Below are 22,918 nucleotides of genomic sequence, written 5' to 3'. Positions count from 1 at the left end.
TATTTATAGGCAAAAACCACTTATAAAACAGTAGAAAATATTTTCCAGGTTAATTGAAAATGAAGTTGATTGTATCTATAATGAAGTTTTACAACCACATACAGTCAGTCTCATGAATGGAAGATGCAATCCCATGCTTGTAAGAAAGAACACAAGACTTTTTATGATTCAAAATAAGCTTAAAACTTAGCACACACATCCCTCTGTAGTCTATGTAAATATTGTTTTTCAAATCCGGCCTCTTTCATAATTCATGTTAAGTTCATAAAGATACAGTCTGCCAGTAAAATACTGTTAGGGGTTTTACAGTGAGGGGAGAAAAACATCTATTCAACACTGGGATCCTTTACTCTAAATTCAATGTGATTTAAATTCTTATAAAGCATGCGTCCCGAGCCACAGGGCGCGGAAAAATTAGAGACGCTATTTTCTTTTTTGATGAGCAATGAAGGCACGCAGAAATTCAGCAGTGAGCCCGAGAAGGAGCATTTCATTTTGTGTAAGAGCAGCTATGGAACAACAAGAGCTTCAGACAAGCTATAAAAATGTGGGATTTACAGCATATATTTGGCAGGAAAACGCCATTACCACTTTGACCCCCTTGGATAAGAAAAAGCAGAACAGCTTCCACCCCTACAACCTCAACTCCAGTAAAACATGCAGACTGGGCAGCCTGTGTACAACACAGGGTAAGTATTTAGTTTATGGACGTGTTGAATGAGAGAGAAGTTTTTTAGTAACGTACTGTGTAGAAACAGTGTTCCTATTTTCCAAAAGGAGCTTTGACTAAAATATGAGTTTTGTCAGCATTGCATGGACTCAGTGTTTCCTGAATAGATTATACTCACCAGCAAAAAGCAGTTTGTGCGGGAAAGCCAATGAAAGTTTTTGCTCCAGGACAAGAAAGTAGGCCAAGAAAATGACTGATGCATTCAAGAACAAACATTATTTTGTGACATTCAAGTTTTGAAATACACTTTTTTGTAATCATTGAGAAGCATACTTACTTATTAAGAGACATAATAGCAAAAGTTATTTAGATCCTTTTCTTCAGTAAGAAATTGTTGTATCACATCATAATAACCATCAAAATCAAATTAAAAAACTGAAGCAACTTAAGTAAAAGTATAAAAATTAGTTAAAGTGGTTGAATTAAAAGAACTAATTCAGACCAAAAACATGCAGTGGAATCTCATCAATCAATGAATTCTTATTTATATTAGGTCACATTTCATACAGAGCAGGACAAGACCACACTCTTTAATTTACAGAGATTGTTGCACCAAGACAATGCAGACATATTTTGTTATTACTGAGTTGACTTAACTTGACACTTCGAAGTGTTAGATTTACACGTGTACAACAGTGGAGCACAGCTAATTATGTTGAGCACGTGTTTGATCATTTAATATAGAATTTTGCATGAATTTCTTGTATTGTGACGAATATCATTATTGGTAAAACACTGATGAAAGTTAGGTTTAGTTTTATTTTCATGTTGCAACAGTTTGAGGGGAAGCTTTATGTTCTACTATTTGGACCAAATCATATTTTAGGAGTTTTGTGTATAAAAACATACATACTTAGCTACTTTCCAACACTCTAAGGTATAAACTAGATTCAATTAAAATATAAGGAATTGTAAAGTAAAGAAGTGAATGACAATCTAATCCAGGATTGTACCGTTTATTTTACTATCACACACACATACAGGCAACATGAAGACACCATCTTTCAAACACTTGTAGCACATTCTAGTACAGATACAGTAAACCAAACATACTTAAATTACTCTGCTACATAGAGGAAGCTGAACGTTTTCCAGTCTAAATGTGACAGCTGTGGAAAACGTTACCTCTGAAGCAAAGGCCAAAACAAAAGTTGGAAATAAAATAAATAACTAATATGGACACGAGCAAGACAGTGGTTTGATCCAAAACAGTTCAAGTCATTAAAATATTAGGGAGCTCATTTCGTGTTAATTTCTCCTCTCAGTTTGTTTGTGTGTTATTTAAAAACGCTGAGTTACCTGATTATGAACGTGCTGTTGGTCTTGAACGTTTCATAGAAATATGTCATTAAAGGACCATCAGAAAAATGAACATACAAACATGTTGCACTGCTAAAATTTCACAGATGCATTATTCATTCACACAGTACATCACTGTTATAAAGCTTTTTATATCCCGTTGGTTTATTATGTACCTCAGTAACACTAAATTAATAGCAGATCAGGACCAAATTGTTCACATACTTCACTTTTATTTGTGCCTGTTTTATGCTAAATAAGTGAGCTAAATATTAACGTCCCCTTGAAAATAAAGAAAAAGATTACAAAGATTCCTTATATATGAACTCAATTTCTTTGGGAAAACACAGACCCCCCCATTTTATAAGGAAACCCAAACTGTGTAAGAGTGGAGCTGAAACAATTAGTTGATTTATTCGTCAACTGACTGAAGATTAATCAGATTTTAATGATCTATTCATCATTTAAGTCATTTTTAGCAAAACAAATTCAGTGGTTACAGCTGCTCAAATGTGAATATTTGCTCTCTTTTATTTTTTTGATATATCAAACTTAACATATTTGGGGTTTTGGACTGTTGTCAAAAAGCAATGTCATTTTACACTCTGGGAACGTTTGATTTGTTTCCATTTTCTGACATTTTATGAACCAATCAATCATTAATAAATTGAGAAAATATTCATGAGATCAATCTACAGTTCTAAATATTCAATGTGGATTATATCAAATTAAGATACTAAAATCTATGACACTTAAGTATGAAATGACGTATCAGTCCCTTTCTAATTGCACAGTTTCTCCATAAATGGATTTAAAATATGTTTCATTGTCAAGTACGAGTGATCGTTCGTGGTAAAAACACAGTGACGCACAACTCTGTATTCCAGTCAACCCAGCTCTCAGAAGGCAACAGCTTTGTTTTTATGAAAGAAAAGAGTCTGAGGTCTGAAAGACTGGAAAACACAAAGGTCAGAATAAAGGCGAAAAACTGAGCGGTGGCCAACTGACTTATTATTTCAAAATAATCCCAACGCCCAATTTTAACAAGAACTAGCACATGACCTTACATCTACATAAAGCAGAGTTCAATCACTCTTTTGTTGTAGAAATAAATAGTCTAACAAGACTGACTGTGACATTTCTAAATCTAAATCTTCATTAAAAAAAGCATTTGGAGAAAAAAAAAAAAAAGACGTCCTAGTATCTGTTCTGTAAAAATGTAAAACACGGACATGCAACCCAACGCACTCCATACGAATGCGGACTAAAGGTAACTTTTGCAGTCAAGCCTCCCTGTGGCTGAACAGTCTTTGTTGTTGTTGTTGCATGCACATTTCACAGTAGTGTGGGGCCCTTGGTGGTGTAGTTCATCGCGGGGAAGTGCCTGCTGTCTACGTCCCAGTGGCCAAGGGCCTGGTGCGAGGCGGGCGGGAGGCTGGGGTTCCAGTGGTTCATGTAGCTGGCCATGAGCAGAGTCAGCTCCAGTATCTGAGACGAGGGCAAAAACGGGTCGGATGAGAGCGGGATTAATGCCTTTAACGTTATGGTGTGATTGTGTTTCATTTGTTTCAGGGGAGCCAGAGGCCCGGAGAGGCTCGCGGAAGATGTGAAAATACTGAGAAACTGCAGCTGATCTGCAACCAAGAGTGAAGTGACTCTCATAAGCTTCATCCACAGTAGTAACACGACTCTGTGTTAAAGCTCCTTTGAGATTCTGCACATAAAATAAGAGAAACGAGCTGTTTTCTCCATCAGCGCTGGGTTAGTAAAAGCAGGTGAATATGAATAAGCCAGGCCTCGCTGCCCCCTCCCTTATCTTTTGAGCATCTTTATAGTACTTCAGCACACCGAACGCTCAGTTCACCCACACACACTTCCTTCACCTGTCAGCTGCTGATGGTTCACATCAGTGATTCAAAACAGGTTTCTTTAATCAGATGAACTCAGCTACCCCGTCATCTCCACCACCTGTCATGTCCCAAATGTGCTCGTTTGAATTTATTTTAAACTGGATGTTATTTGACACTGTTAACTATACAAAATTGATATGGTTACACTATTTTTCCATAAAACTAAACTGTCACTGTTAAGGCTGTGCTACTAATGGCAGAATCTAGACGTTTAAGCCATTTATGTATCAATTTTAGCTATCAATCTGAAATATTTATCTAATAATTTAGCTATTCATTTATCCATGAATTGGACGTGAAAACGTGTCAACCACCACTTTTAGCTATTTCACCATTTACGCATCATTTGTAACATTAGCTATACACTTTATCCATTTCTCTTAGCTAACACAACTGTTTCTCTATTACTTTTCTACTTTTGTGTTTTTAGGTGTTTCAAGTGTATACTCATTAGCGCTAGTTTATAGTCGGACTTACTGAAATTCTTACTCTCAGAGCCAACTCAGCTTTACATAGCAAGTAAAATATGGCCATAGTAAGTGATTAAAATGAAACAGTATTTAATGGTAATCATAAAACTCTTGGCTCGCAACATGCCGTGTTCAGATTACAGCTGAGTCAATATGCAGATGTATATTTTCAAATCAAATCAAAATTTCTATATTTTGAAATCTGCACTCACTGGTAATGGCAAACTACCTCCTTGTGTACAAGTATCCCTGATTGGGAATCCTGCTTGAGACCATCTGACAAAATGACAAAGTGTCAACCTCACATGTGGAGGAGAAGCGGAAACTTGGCGGTCAGTCATGCTGAACGGTTGTGTAGATGCACTTGTAACACTCACCTTTGGTTTAGCCATTGCAAAGACCAGCTTCTCCACGCTCTTCTTCCCGACTCCAGGCTCCCTCTGCTGGCTCGTGACCACCATGAAATCGTCACAGCAACCACCAAAGGTAATCACAGACTGGTAGGGGTATGTGACCAGCGTGTGCTGAAAAATTACAGGGTTGCCAGTGTGAAATGCGCAATGAAACGGATATAAACAAAGAGCATGTTCAGACTTTATTGCTCTATCCCAAAGTAGAGCACGGAATTCTTTTGGGAAATCATTTTGGTTTCTGCTTTTCTGAAGTGCAAATTGAGTGTGAAGAAGCGTGACCTAATTTCCAGCGACTCATTGTGATTTCCACTTTGTTTTTCTCTCTGACTGTCTGAAAGCGCATGAGCAGTGCTGCTCGCCAGACCAAAGAATGAAATGGATCAACATGGGCTGCTGAAAATTACAGAGCTCAAGCTAACATGGTTTACATGTTGGAACTGGCGTCTGTCAGGGTCAAGAATGTCAAATCGGAGGTTGGCCGTTTTATTTTCCTGTGGATTTCTGGAGTTTGAAACACCACAGAATAAAAATCATTCCAGACCAGTGGGTCGGCAGAGCCCTGCTGCCGTGGCCCAGCCAGCTGAGCAGTGCAGCGGTGAAGAGGAATCTCACTTTGTGAGCTATAAACTGAAACAAATGGAAATGTAAAGAAGAACAGATTTTCTAACTTCTACAATGCTCTAAACAAATGTTACATCATTCTCTTTTTCCATGCTTTTGCAACAATCCACAACAGAGATAGTGTTGATGAACAGTTTGAAGCTCACCATTGTGTAGTCCAGCACGCACAATCCATCTTCATTGACTGCCAGCCACACCTGGCTCTGCTCAACGGGGGAGGGCGGGACAGGCTGTGAACAGGGGAAACAAAGACAGGTCGAGTTACAGATGGAATCTATCCTTGTAAACGTTAGAGCTTCCTCTCTGGATCGTCTTCGCAGTCCCAGACTTGTCCAACCTGTGCCTGAGAGCTTGATGGATGGCTGTGTTAGGGTTCAAGCCAAAGGAAAAGTGCTTTTTTAACTTCGGATGACAGGCGGCGTTTGTATCAGGGGAGCATGCTTATTTGGACTTCAAAGTGGACTGATGTCAACTTTTTTTTCTCCTTACTTTGGCACTGAAGAGTTTGGCTCCAAACAGCGGCCATTTCCGAGCCACAGTTAGGTATATTCTCACACACTCGGATGCACTGCACCCACGTAGCATAGACCACTTAGTGGCCAGACGCTCAGAAAGATCTCTGAGAGGAGAAAAGGAACATTGGTTAAAAGTTTAAATCTCATTTGTAGCAAATTTACAATGAAATCATTGTGCAGTGTTTGTGTCTGATCTGACACAGATCAATTTATGACAAAGTGCCACCCCTGTGTTAGGAAATTGCAAAATACATTACACAAATCTGTTCGAGGACATTAGCTGCTGATGTTGATGTATTTATTTGGGCAACAGCAGTGTTTATTTCACCTGAGCTGCTCTGAGCTGCAGTCCTGTTTGTAGCGTTTTGGGTAGAAGCGCTCTAAACCCTGCAGGAGAATCAGCTGAGATTTAGGCTGAGGAGAGCCAGTAGGAGAGGAGGCTGCTGGTCTCTCCAAATCACCATGTTCAACCTGAAATAAGCAAAAGAAGACAGCAGGTTAGAGAGAGAAAGGTGGTTTTTCACACACTTTTGGTTCAACAAGTTTGACTTCAATTCATAGTGTAACCTGACATAATCCTCACAGACCTGTGCCATGAGGGCAGCCACCTCAAGAGCCAGCTCTTTGTTCACAGGGAAGTGGCCTTGCTGAACTTCATCATTCACCTGGTACGCCAGCAGGAGGCGCTCTCGCTCCGTCTCACCTTTCACCTGAGATCTGAAACACAACCTAGACGAGTACAAATGAAGAAAAAAAATTGTCACGAAACCAGTTTTCCGGGTGGAGGCTGGAGCTATGCACACATCTTGCCATAAGAAGACTTTAAAGTGCTGAGAGTGAGAACAGCAGAACACACCTCACCTATTGTATGATGTATATGTGTTGTTTTTAAAATATCCTTTGTCCAGACAAATATTTGTGACCATATAGTGAAAGATGCTGAGGTAATGTGTGTGTGCGTGTGTGTGTGTGTGTGTGTGTGTGTGTTCTGGACCCTGTTTGGGTCTCACAAAGCCCAAATGTGACAGAAATCCTACCTGCTCTTGTATGTAAGGCGGACGATCCGTGTCCCCTCATTTTTCCCAGGATGCATCTCCTTTAGGGCCTGCTCCCACTTGGAAATGACATCACAGATCTGGCAAAAGGGGCACAAGTCCGTCTCCAGTCAGACATCTGGAAGCTTTTACCTTTTTTATGGCTCTGTCAGCAGGTGGCAGTAGCTATAGCTAGAGAGAAAGACCTTGATCTGCATACTGTATGAGCCTGTCAGTTACAAATGTAGTCTGTTTGCTGTCTTTGGTCGGTGGGTTCCAACATAAATGAACTGTTTCAGAAGCCTACATGAAAATTGAGTGGAGACATCACCTTTATCATGACTGAATAGTGCAAAAAAGTTTGGGCAGCCTTAATTTGTCAATATACTCTTTACTACCCAGTACTTGTCCTCTAACATTTTCTGTAAGAGGAGACTAATTATTTGAGTAAATGCACCACAGAAGCCTCAGTGGTGTGTGGAGGGTTTCTTCCATCCACTTACACTCAGTGACCCACACTCTTACCTTGGCAGACGGCTGCAGGCAGTGCTCCAGGTCTTTGCCAGAGGGATCATCAGTGAAGAGGGCAAAGCCAGACAGCTGAGGCTTCCTCACGCCAATCCTCTGGTTCAGCGTATTGAGGAACTCTTCCACTGTGGTGGAGCCGTCGAAACCCACCACCTACGAGAGAAAGCAAAGGACACATCTCATTTTCATTGACGAGAAGCTCTGGAGACCAGACCCTGCCAATATCGTTCGTAGTTCCAGTTCCAGTCCAAACTGTGCTGCCTAATAGCAAGAAAAGTAACTGCAGCAGCTGCAGAGTAGAAGTGCAGATGTAGCGTGTACTGCAGCTGTAAGTGGGAGTTGAGACTGAAAACAGACCTGCATTTAAAGAGTTGTGTTGCTTCAGGAACCAGTGAGATGATAAAATATGATCTAAGGAGTCCAGTTTGGGTAATAGATCCCTGAGTTTGAAGGCTTATAGGTGCCAAAACACTTCAAAGTGGTTATGAGAAAAAAAGGATTTTACAACACTGGAAAGTTACTACGACAGTAATAATTTTATTATCTGTTCTGATGACCTCAAGGTAAACACTAGAAATACAGCCTTCACATTAAAAAGCAATCTCACATGTCTGCTTGCACATATTTAATTGGCAACTGCAGTGCCTCACCAGATGACGGTTGAATGTTTATGCCGTGCGTGTTTTTGTCAGATTCCTCTAAGATGGCACTCTCTATCTATAGTGGACATTAGATACTGAGGCAGCTATGGTGTTATTTGTAGGTGGCAACATCAGCATGTCTTCACATCTGCAGGTATAAACAGATGCTGCTGTTGTTCTCCCTCCCTATAGGCAGACAGTAGCTCCAGCCTGAGTAAGGCAGTAACAGTGTATTATACTTGTGTGACTTACCTGGTAGGTGTTGTTCATGAAGTGGACCGGGATGCTGAATGGCAGTGAATGGTGGTAGGGGTTTCTCAGCAGGATGGACACGATCTCCATACGAGAGGGTTTGGCCTCCCGCTCTCCGTTCTGCAGTGTTCGCTCCACAGACCTCTGACAGTACACTGCGTACTTCCCCACCTCACTCCTGTGCAGGGAAAATGGGGACAAAGATGTAAACAACGCACTAAAAAAACACTGCCTCAGATCTTGTTTTAGTTACTTTGGAGTCATGGCTCAGCTGGAGGCTTTAGGCACCTCACCTTGGGTCAGCATTGCGTTGCAGGTACTGTCTCAGGTACCAAAGGAAATGTTGCTGAGGAAGGAACAGAGCCACACACAGAGACAACAGCTGCCAGCACTACAGGAAGAGATGGCAAAAGGAGGGAAGAAAAAAACTTAAATTGAAAGGCTCACTGAAAATCAATTTTTTATGCATACATTTGCCAATAATGTAGCACCACTCTCCTTACAGCTACCCCAGTTTCCGTAATGTATGTGCCAGGCTGACCTGTGTGAGGGAGTAGTTGTGTGGCGTCCGCCGGTTGGTCTGCTTGATAAGCTGACAGTACATTTCATTCTGCAGCTCCGGGTGGGTCAGGCACACCTGCAAAGCATTCTGGGCCAGTGAGGTGTGGTAGTCGATGGATGGAGACTCGACCAGCACGTTGATGAAGAGCTGACAGGACTGCAGAGAAGGAAAGACTTGTTAATGTTTTAAACCTGATACTTAATTCCACTACACTACCAGCAGGTGGAGGCAAACACACACCAGAGACTCTAAATACATCCGAAAACAGCAGAAATAATAGAACGAGTAGAACTCCGGGTGATGATAGTATTCAGGTCAGACGCAATAAAAAAACCCAACAAAAACACATGGCTTCAGGTCAGTAAGAGTTTAAATGTAAATGCCATTTATTACGTTTGTTCTCGTCCACTGAGACAGTTGACGATAAAGGGCCAGTTTAACAGTTTTCATCAGATTCAATAAAACAGAACTTCAAAGGTATGAAGAAGAGCACAGACTTGAAAACCGTGTCACTTCCCTTCACCCTGTTTCTTTGTGTGTGTTTGGGGCTGTTTTTTAAGGCTGGCTGGTCAAAGAGAGAGCCGATCCATTCAACTTTCAATCCCGTAGTGTAGTGACTGTAGTGGACGGGGCTGTGAAGCATGAGCCGGGCATGGGAGGGGGCTTCTGGGTGGGCGCACCGAGGGCTACGGAGCTGAAAAGAGAGGAAAAGGATCTGCCATCCCTTGTCCCTGTTCTCCTCTGATCCCATTTCTTCTCTGCCATCCTGTGGCTTCCATATCCATTGCTGCCACTCTCTGAGGGCCCTGACCTCCCATGTCTCCTCTTTTAAGAGGGTCCTTTCACTGTGGCTGTAAACCAGAGGAACGGTTAGCCTCAATCAGAGCAGATAATCAAGGCCATTATCTCTCTTCCACACTTTTAATGAGCTGGGGCCCTCCTCCTCGAGCCTTTGATCTGGTTTAGTTGCAGGAGGGAAGAGAAGAGGAGGGCCACATAGCGCATCCAGGAGTAGGAGGGGATAATGGGGGCTGTGGTGGGGACAGACTGGAGTAGGATGGATGATGCTTTGAACAGACCCTCGCAGTGAGAGCCCGTCAGGAAAGGACAGAGGGATTCGGAGTAAGGAATGAAAGGAAGAGGAGAAAAGTGAGTGGAACAGTACAAAAGAGAGAGAGAGAGAAAGAGAGAGACAGAGGAGTGCGAGGTGGAGAGACTGACCTTGAAAAGCTTAAGAGCTTCTGTCTGCAGAGCTTCAGAGGGCAGAGTGGTGAGAGGCGAATGCAGACCATCCTTACAGAAGCTCAAGGCCTCGCTCTTCCACAAGACAGATTCTGGGAAAAGAAGGAGAAACACACGCACACACACACACACACACACACACATGCGTGCACAGACAAACACAAAGATTGAGTTTCAAAGCTGTAATGACTCAACAGCTGACAAAGATTCACACACACTGCTTCAGCTGTAAACACTGTCTGCAGTGTGGATTAAGGCTGTCAGACACTGTGGATCAAAATAACATGTAGCATGCTACTGACTTGAATTTGTATCTACTTTCAGAGAGCCTCAAGCCGTTTAGTCGATTATGTATAAATCCAAGTGTTACAAATATACGTCCAGCTTTAAACGCTGAATCTGCTGATGACTTTGACTTTATATTTCTAAAATCCTTGCTACAACACTGCTTTGCTCTCTTGTGCTGAACTGCCCTGGATTTTAATAAAATGATATGTAACTAAGATGGTAACAGAAGCCTGCTACAGCACGCTGAGGGATGCAAAATTAGCAACTTTCTAATGTCACAAGTTACTTTTAAATGACACAAGAGAGCAAAGTAGCATATTAAATAAAAAAACATCTCTCCTCTTCATAATGCTCAACACTGAGGACTGTTTCAGATAAGTGTGCAAAGTGAATTCAAATCAAATATATTTTAACCTCTTCCAATAAACATTGATTGTCATTACTCTTAACATAGGAAAAGATACTGGTCACAGATGACTGCTGCAGTTACTAATGATGCTGCTGTGCAGTGTGATTCTCACCTGGGTCTCCCTCTGCATCAAGGAGTTTACCAATGAGCTGCTCGTACTCTGTGCCCACTTTGAAGGTTGCACTGCTGCCCGCTGCCACAGTCAGGTGATACAGCCATGTATCCTGTGTAGAAAAAGAATACTCAGTGATGTACAAACAGAAATGAATAACCAAAACATAGTTTGATTCCTGCACTTAAGGATAAATTACAGTTTTATTACGACATCCTCTGATCCAGTACCTTCTCCTGCTTGGTGCCGATCAGCAGGTATGTGGGGCTCTGGTCTCTTGGTTGGACCACTAAGGTGCAGTGGGAGGAGAGGAAACCTCGACTGCCTGTTTCATAGTCCTCATCCGAGTCACAGGACCGATCCACCTCCTGTACTGAGGCCTCCCGCATCTGCAGCTGACCCAGAGGCAGCTAATAGAAAAAAAGAAAATCAGTAAACAAAAGATGGAGGTTGTGATGGAGGTAAGTGTTTGATTAAATCATTACACCTTTTTTTTCTTATCGACGCAACAGTTGAATTAACTTATCGTTTATTTGTCTATGAGTCAGTACAGATTAACACAACAGCATGTATTTGCGACCCTTTTTGATGCAGGTGTTAATCGCTAACAAAAGACTAAATTAAAGGAGAGTTTTGAGAACCTTGTCTTCCTGGTTACGATAGTAATAGAAGACTTTTCCAACCAAAGAACACCACACCAGCTTAGAGTGTCCATGTTTGACCTGAAACAAGAAGACAATGGCATAGGAAATATGAGACAAGTATCAGGACAAGTGTGGCTGTGTTCAAAGCAGAAATAAATATAAAGCAATATAGTTTTTTGTTGTTTTCTTTGAAACTCAGACCAAAGAAAAAAGCTTAAAAGCTTGAGAGATGTTAGTTAAATTTATCGTAAATGGTTCTCTAGCTGACTTTAATGAATTAGTTTGAACATGCAAACTTTTTTTGGTTTCCAAAGCACTGTGACGATTGACTCCTGCCAAATGTAAACAGGCTTGATTCCCTTGATGCTTCTAATTCACTTTAACCAGGATTGTAGCTTCAGATGATGATTAAACCGCGCTTTCTGCTACAGACTTCTGTCAGAGAGTTTTAGGAATATGAATGGAGCGATGATGTCACTGCAGGATGCTGTCAACACAAAGCCAGCTGTGCATCCCTCAGATGGGGTCACCGGGGTTTACTGCACCGAGAGGCAGGGCAGCCCCTGTCTGAACTGAGATCACGTCATAACCAGCAGATCAAAGGCAACTCTCAGGAAGGGATTGGGGTGGGGGGGGTTTGGCGAGAGGACGAGGGCTCCATCATCTCAGCTTGAGGTTGTCTGTCAGAGACCCATCACACACAGCCATCAGATGTTTGAGTGTCTTAACTTGACCAACAGACTCTCTTAGGCTAGGGAAAAGCAGGGGGTAGAGGAGGGTGGAAGGGAAGAAGATCTCAAGCATTCCAGCAGGTCAGGCCTTTCAGCCGTGTCCCAACGTGAAGAAGGCTTTTCAAGAATCTGCTTGAAGAGTGCTCTGTCAAACCCTCCTCACCCCAGTGACAGACGCTTTTATATCTGTCTGAAGGAGGACGTTAAGCCTGAAAATTATTCCTGGCATCCTCTTCACGGAGAAAGCCTGCCTAATCTATACCACTTGGAACTATATAAAGGATAAATAACTAACTAATTGGTAGTTGCAGCCCTTAAAAATGGTCAAGCCTTCAATGCTCTCCAAGTCTTCAGCGTTATACTCCTGTTAAATAATAACTTGTTTGCTAGCTTTTATGAATATTTCTTCATTAACTTACTTATTTTTAAAGATTCTTTTATTGGTATTGACAGAGAGAGACCAGCAAGGCAGATGAGAAAGAGGGGGTTTGAACCCAGACTACTGATATACGGACTTCATGGTACGCATATGAGTAACATGAGTATTTCATGTCATACAGAAATACTTAAAGAGATAGATGAGAAGATTAATACCACTCTCATATATGTACACTAAATATGAAGCTATGGTCAGCAGCCGCAATCATATCTTAATTAATGCACTTTAGAGGTTGTCAGGTAGAGGAAGATATTTTACCTTCAGTCAGAGCCAAGCAAGCTGTTTCCCCCTGTTTCCAGTCTTTATGCCAAGCTAAAATAATTATCTCCCAGTAGTAGCTTCATATTTAGCTTACAGACATTAGAGGGGTACTGATCTTAATATCTAAAGCTCGGCAAAAAAGCAAGTAAGCAAAACCGTTTAATTGATTTACGATGACTTCTGTGTCCTGACCTTTGTAAGCCAACCTCTCACTGTGGGCTTGGCGGTGGTCTCCACGGTAACTGGGCTGCTGGCTTGGACTTTGAGTATGTTCTGCAGAACCCGGATCCACTCCTCCAGGATGTTGGGTGAATCGGCGGTCAGATAGAAGGTCTTCTTCTCTGTGATCAACTGATTACACAAGAGGGAGAAATATGGGGAAAAATGCTGAGACCGAGCAGACTGAGATAGTATCATCGTGTCAGAGGAGATCAGAATCAGCTTCTGGAGAGCCAGGAAAACATTCCAGGCCAATGCTATACCTGATGTCATTTTAAGCTGCTTCTCTGGTATGCAGCCGTAAAGCTCTACTGCGATGCTGTTCTATAATAAGGCTGCTGGTGTGTGTGGCTGCGTGTGCCCTCTAACAACTGTTTTTATATTTTTCTTTCATGCCACAGTCTTCTGAATTGTAGATCTATAAAAAATTACCTAACATTTCAATTCTTTATATAGCCTTTAAAAGTGCACAGGGAAATCATACTTCCCTCGCACTGGAATATTCTCACTCAAAGTTAAGCACAATGGGGATCCTTTGCTAAAGATGTCAGATATGTTTTCCACTTACTTGAAATGTCTGTGCTCCTTCCCCGCGAACGATACGGCAGGATGAGTTCAGCTCAATCTGACCCTGAGGTTTCCTGATCACGTCGCTCTTAAAACACACAGCAAAACACACACACACAGGAATCTCAATTTGCGTCCAAATACATAATTATAAATTCTGTCATGATCACAGATGCGTTAATGTGCATCTTTTTTAATTTACATTGACAACACTGCTGGTGATGAGGTGTTTAGACCCAAACTTTTGAAATGGTCGTTCAACGTTTTCTGCGCAAAAGGCAAAACCTTTGAAGGAAGCAGGCAGAAGGCTCACACTGAAACACACTCACAGGAGATTTATAGTAGAGGATCTCTCCATTCCTCAGGATGAACCAGCGTCGTTTCCAGGCTTTCACCTGGCTGCCCATCTTCAGCAGGTACCCAGACTTCTCCAGCATCTCCTGCAGACACAAATCAGTGATTTCTTTGAGTTGGGCTGATTTAAACTGGTATGTTATCGGTGTTCTCAGGTATCTTGATAGAGGAGCAACGCGAAGGAGGTGACAGCCAACAGCCTATAAAACTATACACTATAAAAAGATGGACTCAACTCACAGGCCCCGTGCTCTCACAAGAATAGGAGGAGGTACGCTGGACTTTATGTTCCGGTTCGGAGTAGTCGCTGTCCAGGGAGTAGGCATCAGGAGGAATGGCATAATCACTCTCCGAACTGATGGAGGACATGGACACACCTATGAAAGCAGGAGATGGCACATACATAAGGTACAGTAAGAAAGGCATAATAGAAGCAGCTGAAGGGAGATAAAGACAGAAAATAAATTAATTGATCGAGAGCCAACAAACACGTTATTCAAGACAGAAGACGTTTAAGTGGAAAATCTAGACCCCAAGATCACTATTAGATATCCTTAGTTTGTGATGATCAACGCATTCCAGCAGTTTAAGTGGTGAAGATCTGCAGCCACTGAATGCTGCACTCTGCTTTCCCCTTAAGCTGCATCATCTACTTCTACTTCAGTTAATTATTTCAGAAGTATCTTGGTACTTTCCGTGCTTACAATGCAGCTTCTTGCAACTGCACACCATTCTAGTGAGCAGAAAAAAAAACTCTGTGCTGAGTTTCTCTGGATTTGTTGCTGCACATTTAAAACCATGCATCCAAGTTTGGTTATTTTTCTGTTTCCAGATAAACTGAAGAACTAACTGAGTTGAGAAAAAGCACAAGAGGACTTCTACCTTTACGCTGCCAAAACACTGGATCCAAAATTGTCTGCACTGTAATCTGCAATCCTCACCTCTCTTGACCGCACGCGGGCTCCCAGGGACGCTGCTCTTCCTCTCTGGGCTCAAGATGGAGGTCCGTAAACTGGCCAGAGAGCTGCTGTCGTCCTCTGACCCAGAGTCATCATCAGGTAGTGGTACACTGCTGATCTGAGTGGCTTTCTGAAACAAACAATTGACAAAGTGCTGAGAGGTAAAACACCACCTAATCTAGTCAGATCTTTGACATGCAGAAGGAAAGCACAGATTCAGTAATAAAGAATATGTCACTCACCCCTTTCAGTGTGGTATAGACTGGTACATTGATATTCTTATAGATCAACTGGGTGAACGGACCTGCCGCTGGATACTGGGGTAAGTTAGACCCTGCAGCACATACAGAAAAAACAAAATAACAAAAGTTACTATCATTTCTACATGAGTCTGCATAGATACAAAGGGTTCTAACAGATATATAATTCATATATAATTTGCATTCATTTGCAGCATGCCTCTAAATTACCGACTGGTAAAGAAAAAAACATGAAATGGTCTTGCACTGAAACATAGTCCATGGTATAATTTTGCCAGAGATCAAAACCAAAAAACAGATGCCCCTTAAGGCTCAAACATGAGAGGAGCCTGAATGAGCTGAGCAAGCTATGACTTAATCCATAACAGCTACTTGGCAGTCAAGACATTCAATAGTCAGAGTGCTGTCAAACCTCACTGTCTGCATCCTGGCAAAATGGACGATGCCGGGACAGAAAGCATAGCAGTAATTACATCGAGACCACATCCTTTCATCACAGCTGATTAAAACAGGAGCCTCTCCCTCAGCTCCTCTAAACCTCCCCCTCCTATGCCTTTCCTTGGTTCTTTACAAAGAAAATGGGAGATGAGGGATCTGAACAGCCTCCCGAGGAGGAGTCCACACCTGTGCAGGTGTGCGGAGCCTCAGGCCAGAGGAAGTGACATCAAAGGAGGCAATGACAGATCCAAACCAACCACACACACACCTCCACAGCAGCTTTAGCATCAGCTGAATGACATCTCACTTCACAGCACTGACTCGTCTCCACAACCACCCAGGCTTGTGACACACACAGACACACACACACACACACACACACACACACACACACAGTTAAAACTGTTTTTGTTGTCTACAATACATTTCTTGTCACTGACTGTGGGGGACTCACCTCGTCCGGGGCCCCTGGCTCCAGGACTGGCCTCTGATACTCTCATTCCTGACTTAGCCACGGCGTAGATCCGACTCTCCTGCAGAGATCAACAAAGTCAGGAATATTCCTCTTCATTTCAATTAAACATTCATTATAAACACCTTCAGACAGTGCAACATTTTAGCAGTGACATCTTTACTATATAAATATTTAATTGCTTTTTTGCCTGATTTTGTGCCTCATATTTACCTTACAGACAAGAGATATCAATGTCTGAAGTATCAATCTTATTTTCTAACTCTCTGCAAGAAAGCAAATTAGTATATTTCTTTCATCTCTTTCTATGAGCCCTGGTCCTTTGGCAGTGACTGACACAAAAACATAATGGATTTGATTGAATCACTCATGCTTGCAAGTAAGAGTTTAACAGCATGAAATAATAAAGCACGCAGAGGTTGAGTTAATAACACTGGTCTCTCATACCCATGAAGGGAAACGGTGTAAAGGTGGCGTTGGTGGCTTCAGAACTTCTGGGTCCAGCCGCTCCAGTTCTTCTGCGAGTCCGACAAAGGAGACTCCATCCCGGGATGGCTCCTCTGATCCCGACCCCTCCACCACCCCGTCCATGCTGTCAGGAAGCCCATCATCGATGTCCGTTTCTTCCACAACCTGCGAAAACGGCAAGGTGGCAGTGCCTGTGCTCTTGAGGGTGGAGGAAGTGGAGGATGGGGTCATGATGTCTATGTTGATGTTGAGGTGGTGAAGTCTGTCCAGGCTGGGCTGCGGCTGGCTGTAATGCTTCTTCACCAGCTGGATGCTGTCTCTGGGGGTGAGCGGAGTCCGGACTTTGGGTAACGTCATGCTGGTGCCTGACTGGTGAACAGAAGGATTCGGGAAGGGGTTGTTGGTGGAGGGGGAGCGCGACAGGAGCGGGCTTTTGGGTGTTATTCTGATGGACGACTCTGGGGAGCTCGGTCCATGGGCCATCTCATAAGCTGAGGATGAAGATGAAGAGGAGGAGGACGAGTGAAGGCACTGAGAGCGGAACTTGCTGTTGAGCTCATCGGAGGAGTTGTCTCTGTCAGAGCCTCCTGCCTGCACCTCTGGGCCCACTGATGGGCCACTGATGGAGACAGGGCTGCTGGGACCCTCCCTGCTCCAACGCTGAGAGAGAGCATCACGGGCTGAGAGGTCTCCGAGGCAAATCCCTTTACCGGACTGTTCAGGAGTCCTTTTCACATCTGAGGAGACAGATTATTAACATCTGAGAAAGCCTACATACCATGGAGGAACTGATGTTAAAGGAACACACAGAAGTAATGTATTAAATGATGTGGAGGAACTACAACAAGAGCATTAGGAACGTATGGATAAACGTCGGAAAAGTGGATTATGCTGAAGAAGTGAAGAAGCTAAAGTCAATGGCCATTTGATGTGTTTTAAATTTTTTTGTTGTAATTTTGTGAATCCAAGCTGCAATTCTTCACAAACAAGCTAAAAGCACATTTGAGGAGGTTTTTGCTGGGCAGGAGGCGACATTTAATTTGAATAATTTACTAAATTTTGCCCATAGGATTGACACTTTTTTCTATTTTAGTTTATACTTCAGTAAAAAAAAGAATGGCAAAGTGGGCAGATAATGGAGAAAAATACTTTTAGTCAGCATAAACAAATTTTATTTTAATTCAATAATTTAGCTACCAACATATACACAGTATATAGAAACATATGTTGCCCGTCTCTAATCAAGAACAGGCAGACTGAAGTTTTTTTTATCTGTCCACAGTCACCGGTTCTGCTCCAGTCATGTGACCAGCCAGACTTGAATTAAAGAGCACTGCTTCAAAAGCTTCCTGCTACCAGTCCAAAGTTAAGATAAACTAAGGGCAGCACACCTGTTGGCGAGGTCTTGATATTAGTGACAGCTCCACGGGGACCTGTCTGTCTCCAGCTGTCGTCTTGGGCAGGTGGTGTGCCGGGACAGCTGGGAGGAAACAGCGGACTGTTGGGCACCAGGTGGATATCCGTTACAGGAGAGGTGGCGGGGGATCCAGAGGATGCAGGTTTCTCTAAGAGAGCTGCAGAGGAAGCACAGCACCAGTAACTCAGTCTCTTTCCCACTCTGGGAATATATTCTGTGGATTTGTGATTTTGTCTGATTTGAACTCGTGTAAAATTGTAAATATTTCTTTTTCTATATTGAATTCAATATGTATGTTAACAGCAGTCGGACAGAGAGACGCTGCAAAGACTGTAATTATCAAAGTTTATTTTCCCAAACAAACTAGTTCAAATGGACAGAAAAAAGAGGGCAGAATCTGCATTTTCTCATGTAGGTAATGTGGCAATTATGGTTTTGGATAAAATAACCATATCAAAAACGCATTAAAAAAAGGCAGTACAACTTTATTGTTTTCTAAACGTCACTGCTTTCTGCCGTCTTGGGCTGTACATATTATAGTGCAGTTTACCAAACTTCTAACACCTGTACAGCCGTATTCACCTTGTAGTTTGTCCTGCAGCAACATTATCTGTTCTGTCTGCTTCACATTGGCCATTTTCAGCTGCTGGTTCTCTTGCTCCATCTGCAACAAAGCACATTCATATCTTAAGCAACAACTATAAGTGCTATGTCTCACATGGTTTGTCATTTCTAAATAAGCATTTTCAAATTCTCAACTGAAGTGTATCAAAAGCTGTAGATTTTTAATCACAAGCATCTCATTGCTACATAAAAAGTCTCGCTCTCAGCAGAGTTGAGGGCTTTCCCAGCACGAATCTATACATGTGTGAGCTTACCTCTCTAAGCTTAAAGGTGACCCAGTCTTTAATCTTGGCAGCCTTCTCCTCAATAATTTTTGCCTCCTGGGCTCTGACTAAGATCTGCAGTCAGAGAACACAGGTTTGTGGATTACTTCAAACTATTTTTCATGAACATAAATGGACATTTCTATTCTTTATCTGATGGCTCCATCCATACCTGTTTTTCCAGCTGCATCTCTAATCTCTTTATCGCAGCATCTTTTTCTTGAAGCTGACTGGTGAGGTCTTGATACTTTCTGTATAAGGAGCTCTCCGATTCACTGGTTTGTATGTTTGCAGACTTGAGCTTTTCTTCCATGACATGGATCTGAAATGCATAATTAGAGAGGTGAATGCACAAGCACGACCAAAAGAAAGCTCAAATTTGCATGATTCATTTCGTTCTGACAGGCACCAGACAAAGCCAAGAAGGAAACACTGAGGATACTTTTTGGCAACTCTGACGAGCCTCTAAGCCTTTAGGTATTTCTTGCTTTTAAAGAAAGGGCAACATTAAATTACCACCTACGCAAAACACCTGGAGCACCCAGTAATGACAGCAAATCTGAGATAAAACACAACAGCAAGAGCCACAGAGTATGTGTCATGTGGACTGTATGAGGTTTCTTACCACACTCTCCTTTTGTTAAGTCCCATCAAAGGTTGAGCCCTACTTAGTGTTGTAACAAAAAACACTAAATCCAACTGACTGCCACTTTTATGGATCACAATTGTAGGATGTTTTTTCTTCTTTCTTAGCATGAAAGTTAATTCTGTAGCTTGGATTCAACTTCAACTTACAAGATTTTTCCAGCACTTTCAACCACAAATCACAACCTTTCTTAGCTGATGGACATTCTCAGTACAAATACAAACCGAGCATCGGGGAGAAAGACTGTGAGGTGCAGCTGAAAGCACCAAGAAAAGATAGTGAGTGGAATTTGAGTAGGGTCGGGGTTTGTCAAATTGTTGTCTCAATATGTTGAAAAAAGCAAAATATGTAAACATAAATTCAACTGTTGAGGAAAAAGATGGATGTTGGTTTGTGTATGTTAAACAGACTACACTCACAAGGATTATGTTTAATTCATCATTTGATTTCATTTAATTTAATAATTTTTAAAAACTTTTTCATGACAATTCCTGCTTTCCTGCGTCTTAATTTAAATAGCTCTGGTCATTATTTCTATCAGTTGTAATAACACTGTAATTTCCACATTAACTGCTGAGATCTAAGAATTTGGTAAAATTGGTCTAACTGGGCAAAAAATACAAGCAGTCAGATGTTTACACAGGTTGTAAACAAGCCAACAGTTTAGCCAAATTATTTAGAGTACCTCTTTGTGGTTAAAGTAATCAGTAATAATTCTGTGAGCAACAACATCACATTAAGAGCTAAATGTCAAATGACAAATATTGGGAGTGCAAGCCCTACAAGAAGCAGCTAGAAGCATTTTCAGAGAGCTTCGGTGCAAATGTTCTACAGCTTTCAAAGTTGAACCAGGAAGTTGGTCTGTAAGTACAAACAGTTTGGAAATAATTCCACAGTTTGCCTTCGTATACTTCTGTATTCTTCCTCCATAGAAGTTTGGCTAACCTGGAGGTTTGTGTGTCATCATGTTTCTGTTTCTTGCCCTGTTGGACTTTTTTTGATGACGTCGCCACATTCAAGTTTTCAAGAAAAGCAGAATTGTTCTTTAATAATTCACAAGCTGTGGTCAAAAGGACAAAAACTCCTCTACCTGCTTCTCAGCACTCTCAGCCCGCTGGTCAGCCTCCGTCACCCTCTGCTCCAGCTCCTGCATCTGGAATAGAGACACAAGAGGTTAACATGGCTCTGAATACGGGTCAGCCAGTCCGCAAGAGTTACATTTAATTAAAGAAAAAGAAAGCACTTACAGCCCAGAACGACAGGTTACGGCAAGATAGATTGCATAACCTGCCACAAAACACCCTATTAGACAGATAGACCGTGTCTAGATGGATGTCTGCCCACACAGTCACACAGCTAGAGGTGCATCCAGACACACTTAATCCTTTCCAGTCACTGTTGCCATAGGGAAGACATTTTAAAGATTAACATAGTGGGAAGCCTGAACAGACCAAATGTGACAACCTTGCTTTAGCAATATAGATGATTGAGAGAGAAAGATTTAAAAATGAATTCATTAAGGAGGGAAGGGGATCAAGCATCAGAGAGACCGGCTAGAGAAGCGGCATCAGAAGGATAATCCTCTGAGCAATAAAATCCAATAATGTTACAGTGTAACAATGAGCGGCGCTTTAAGCAGAAGGGCACAGTCATACTGCAGGACGGGCAGAGAGGCCCTCAGAAGAGGATGACCATCTTTCACACTAACACCGCTGGTCAAACAACAGCGTGATAGAAGAATGCCACTATGTGTGTGCACAAGCTTGCGCCACCTTTTGTGCAAGCATGCATACTCATGCTTTCAAAGGCAAACACTGTCCATCCTGCAAGTATGCACACATCTGCAAGTGCTCTCTCTCAGCAAGCCACACACACACACACACACACACACACACACACACACACACACACACACACACACGAGTGCATGCACAAAAATGCCCCTAAATTCTTGCACACACACAACTTCAACACAGGTCTGTGTTCAGTGACCCACGTGAAAGGAGAACCAACATACTAATGGATTCACTCTGCTTAAGAGATTGCATTTGAATTCCTCCCAGTCATCTTTGTTTCCCTTTCCTTTGTTTCTTTCTTTCTCCCTTCTCGTCACCTCCGTAAAGGCCGTCTCATTCCCAGAATCCACCACTCACAACATTTGAACACTTCCTGGCAGCCAGGTCAACACTTACTGAAGCCAGAGCGCATGTTGACGTTTAGTGGCTGCATGACTCCTCACCTTAAGGTCAAAACCCTTCATCCAGAGTCAGAGGTTTTATCGAGCTTGAGCCAAAGCGCAAACAGCACTTTGTCCTCCGTTTAAATGGCAAAAAAGAAGAGAGGCAAGCAAGCACTTTAGGTGAACCTCCGCAGTCACAATTTAGAGCAGATGTGAGAAGTGGTCATCAGAAGGAGCCATTAACAGGATAACAAAGCTGCCACATCCAGGTAGAGTATAATTTAGAGATCAGGAGGTTGGTCCTTCATGGGAGTCATGGGATTGTGAGAAAGAGAGAGGGAGTGTGTGTGTGTGTGTGTGTGTGTGTGTGTGTGTGTGTGTGTGTGTGTGTGTGTGTGTGTGTCATCATGGTAACATATAGTCCTGGTGTGTGTACTGTGCAAGACGCAGTCACAGGCGTGCAGCTGAGATCACAATGAAGGTCGAGTCTGGAGATGGGTTCTGTCTGAGCAAGGCTGACAGAAGTAGAGGGTAGGAAGCAGGGAAGGGGTCATCATCCGCGTCACATTACACCCCTGGCACACTTTGGTTTTACGGAGCAGATCACTTTCAATCAATCATTCCCGTCCACTGATCCAGCACAACCTGGATAACACTCGGCTTTTAATGTAACAGCTAACAACTCAAACTAACATGACACATTTTACATAAAGTTGACACATACTAAGATATATTTGGCGCAAACGTCCATTAACAATGACCATTAAAAACTTTTTATCTTATGCTTTCAAGTTAGATGAGCTAGTTAAAAATATTGATCCCCCGGGTAGAAATACCACGGGTTGGAAATCACTGTTACACATCATCTCTACCTTGAGGTCCTACACAAACTGGTGACCTGATGATAACAAACTGGCCTCCGTAACCTTAAGGCTATCAGATATAGATGCA

General features: G+C 42.3%; 1 protein-coding gene across 2 annotated transcripts in view; it reads right to left on the bottom strand.

The window, feature by feature from the left end:
• Positions 1-2,712: 2,712 nt before the first annotated feature.
• plekhh1 (pleckstrin homology domain containing, family H (with MyTH4 domain) member 1) overlaps positions 2,713-22,918 on the bottom strand; it is a 30,094-nt gene continuing 9,888 nt past the window's right edge. For both annotated transcript variants that reach the window (XM_070841973.1, XM_070841974.1), the window contains exons 3-30: positions 20,879-20,941; positions 19,315-19,464; positions 19,134-19,217; positions 18,838-18,919; positions 18,230-18,412; positions 16,818-17,575; positions 16,353-16,431; positions 15,443-15,534; positions 15,183-15,330; positions 14,482-14,618; positions 14,217-14,327; positions 13,889-13,975; positions 13,294-13,452; positions 11,668-11,748; positions 11,257-11,436; positions 11,027-11,138; positions 10,197-10,309; positions 8,955-9,131; positions 8,707-8,804; positions 8,414-8,591; positions 7,518-7,673; positions 6,996-7,093; positions 6,546-6,687; positions 6,287-6,429; positions 5,933-6,062; positions 5,590-5,673; positions 4,787-4,933; positions 2,713-3,517 (exon numbers count right to left, since the gene is read on the bottom strand). In XM_070841973.1, the coding sequence (XP_070698074.1) occupies positions 3,365-3,517; positions 4,787-4,933; positions 5,590-5,673; positions 5,933-6,062; positions 6,287-6,429; positions 6,546-6,687; positions 6,996-7,093; positions 7,518-7,673; positions 8,414-8,591; positions 8,707-8,804; positions 8,955-9,131; positions 10,197-10,309; positions 11,027-11,138; positions 11,257-11,436; positions 11,668-11,748; positions 13,294-13,452; positions 13,889-13,975; positions 14,217-14,327; positions 14,482-14,618; positions 15,183-15,330; positions 15,443-15,534; positions 16,353-16,431; positions 16,818-17,575; positions 18,230-18,412; positions 18,838-18,919; positions 19,134-19,217; positions 19,315-19,464; positions 20,879-20,941 (4,125 nt within the window). In that variant the 3' untranslated portion in view covers positions 2,713-3,364. The remainder of the gene's footprint in view (positions 3,518-4,786; positions 4,934-5,589; positions 5,674-5,932; positions 6,063-6,286; positions 6,430-6,545; positions 6,688-6,995; positions 7,094-7,517; positions 7,674-8,413; positions 8,592-8,706; positions 8,805-8,954; positions 9,132-10,196; positions 10,310-11,026; positions 11,139-11,256; positions 11,437-11,667; positions 11,749-13,293; positions 13,453-13,888; positions 13,976-14,216; positions 14,328-14,481; positions 14,619-15,182; positions 15,331-15,442; positions 15,535-16,352; positions 16,432-16,817; positions 17,576-18,229; positions 18,413-18,837; positions 18,920-19,133; positions 19,218-19,314; positions 19,465-20,878; positions 20,942-22,918) is intronic.

Source organism: Pempheris klunzingeri, chromosome 13, assembly GCF_042242105.1.
Source record: "Pempheris klunzingeri isolate RE-2024b chromosome 13, fPemKlu1.hap1, whole genome shotgun sequence".
NCBI classification, from domain to species: Eukaryota; Metazoa; Chordata; class Actinopteri; order Acropomatiformes; family Pempheridae; genus Pempheris; species Pempheris klunzingeri.
Note: the sequence above shows the minus strand (reverse complement) of the source record. Positions and strands in the feature narration are given on the sequence as shown.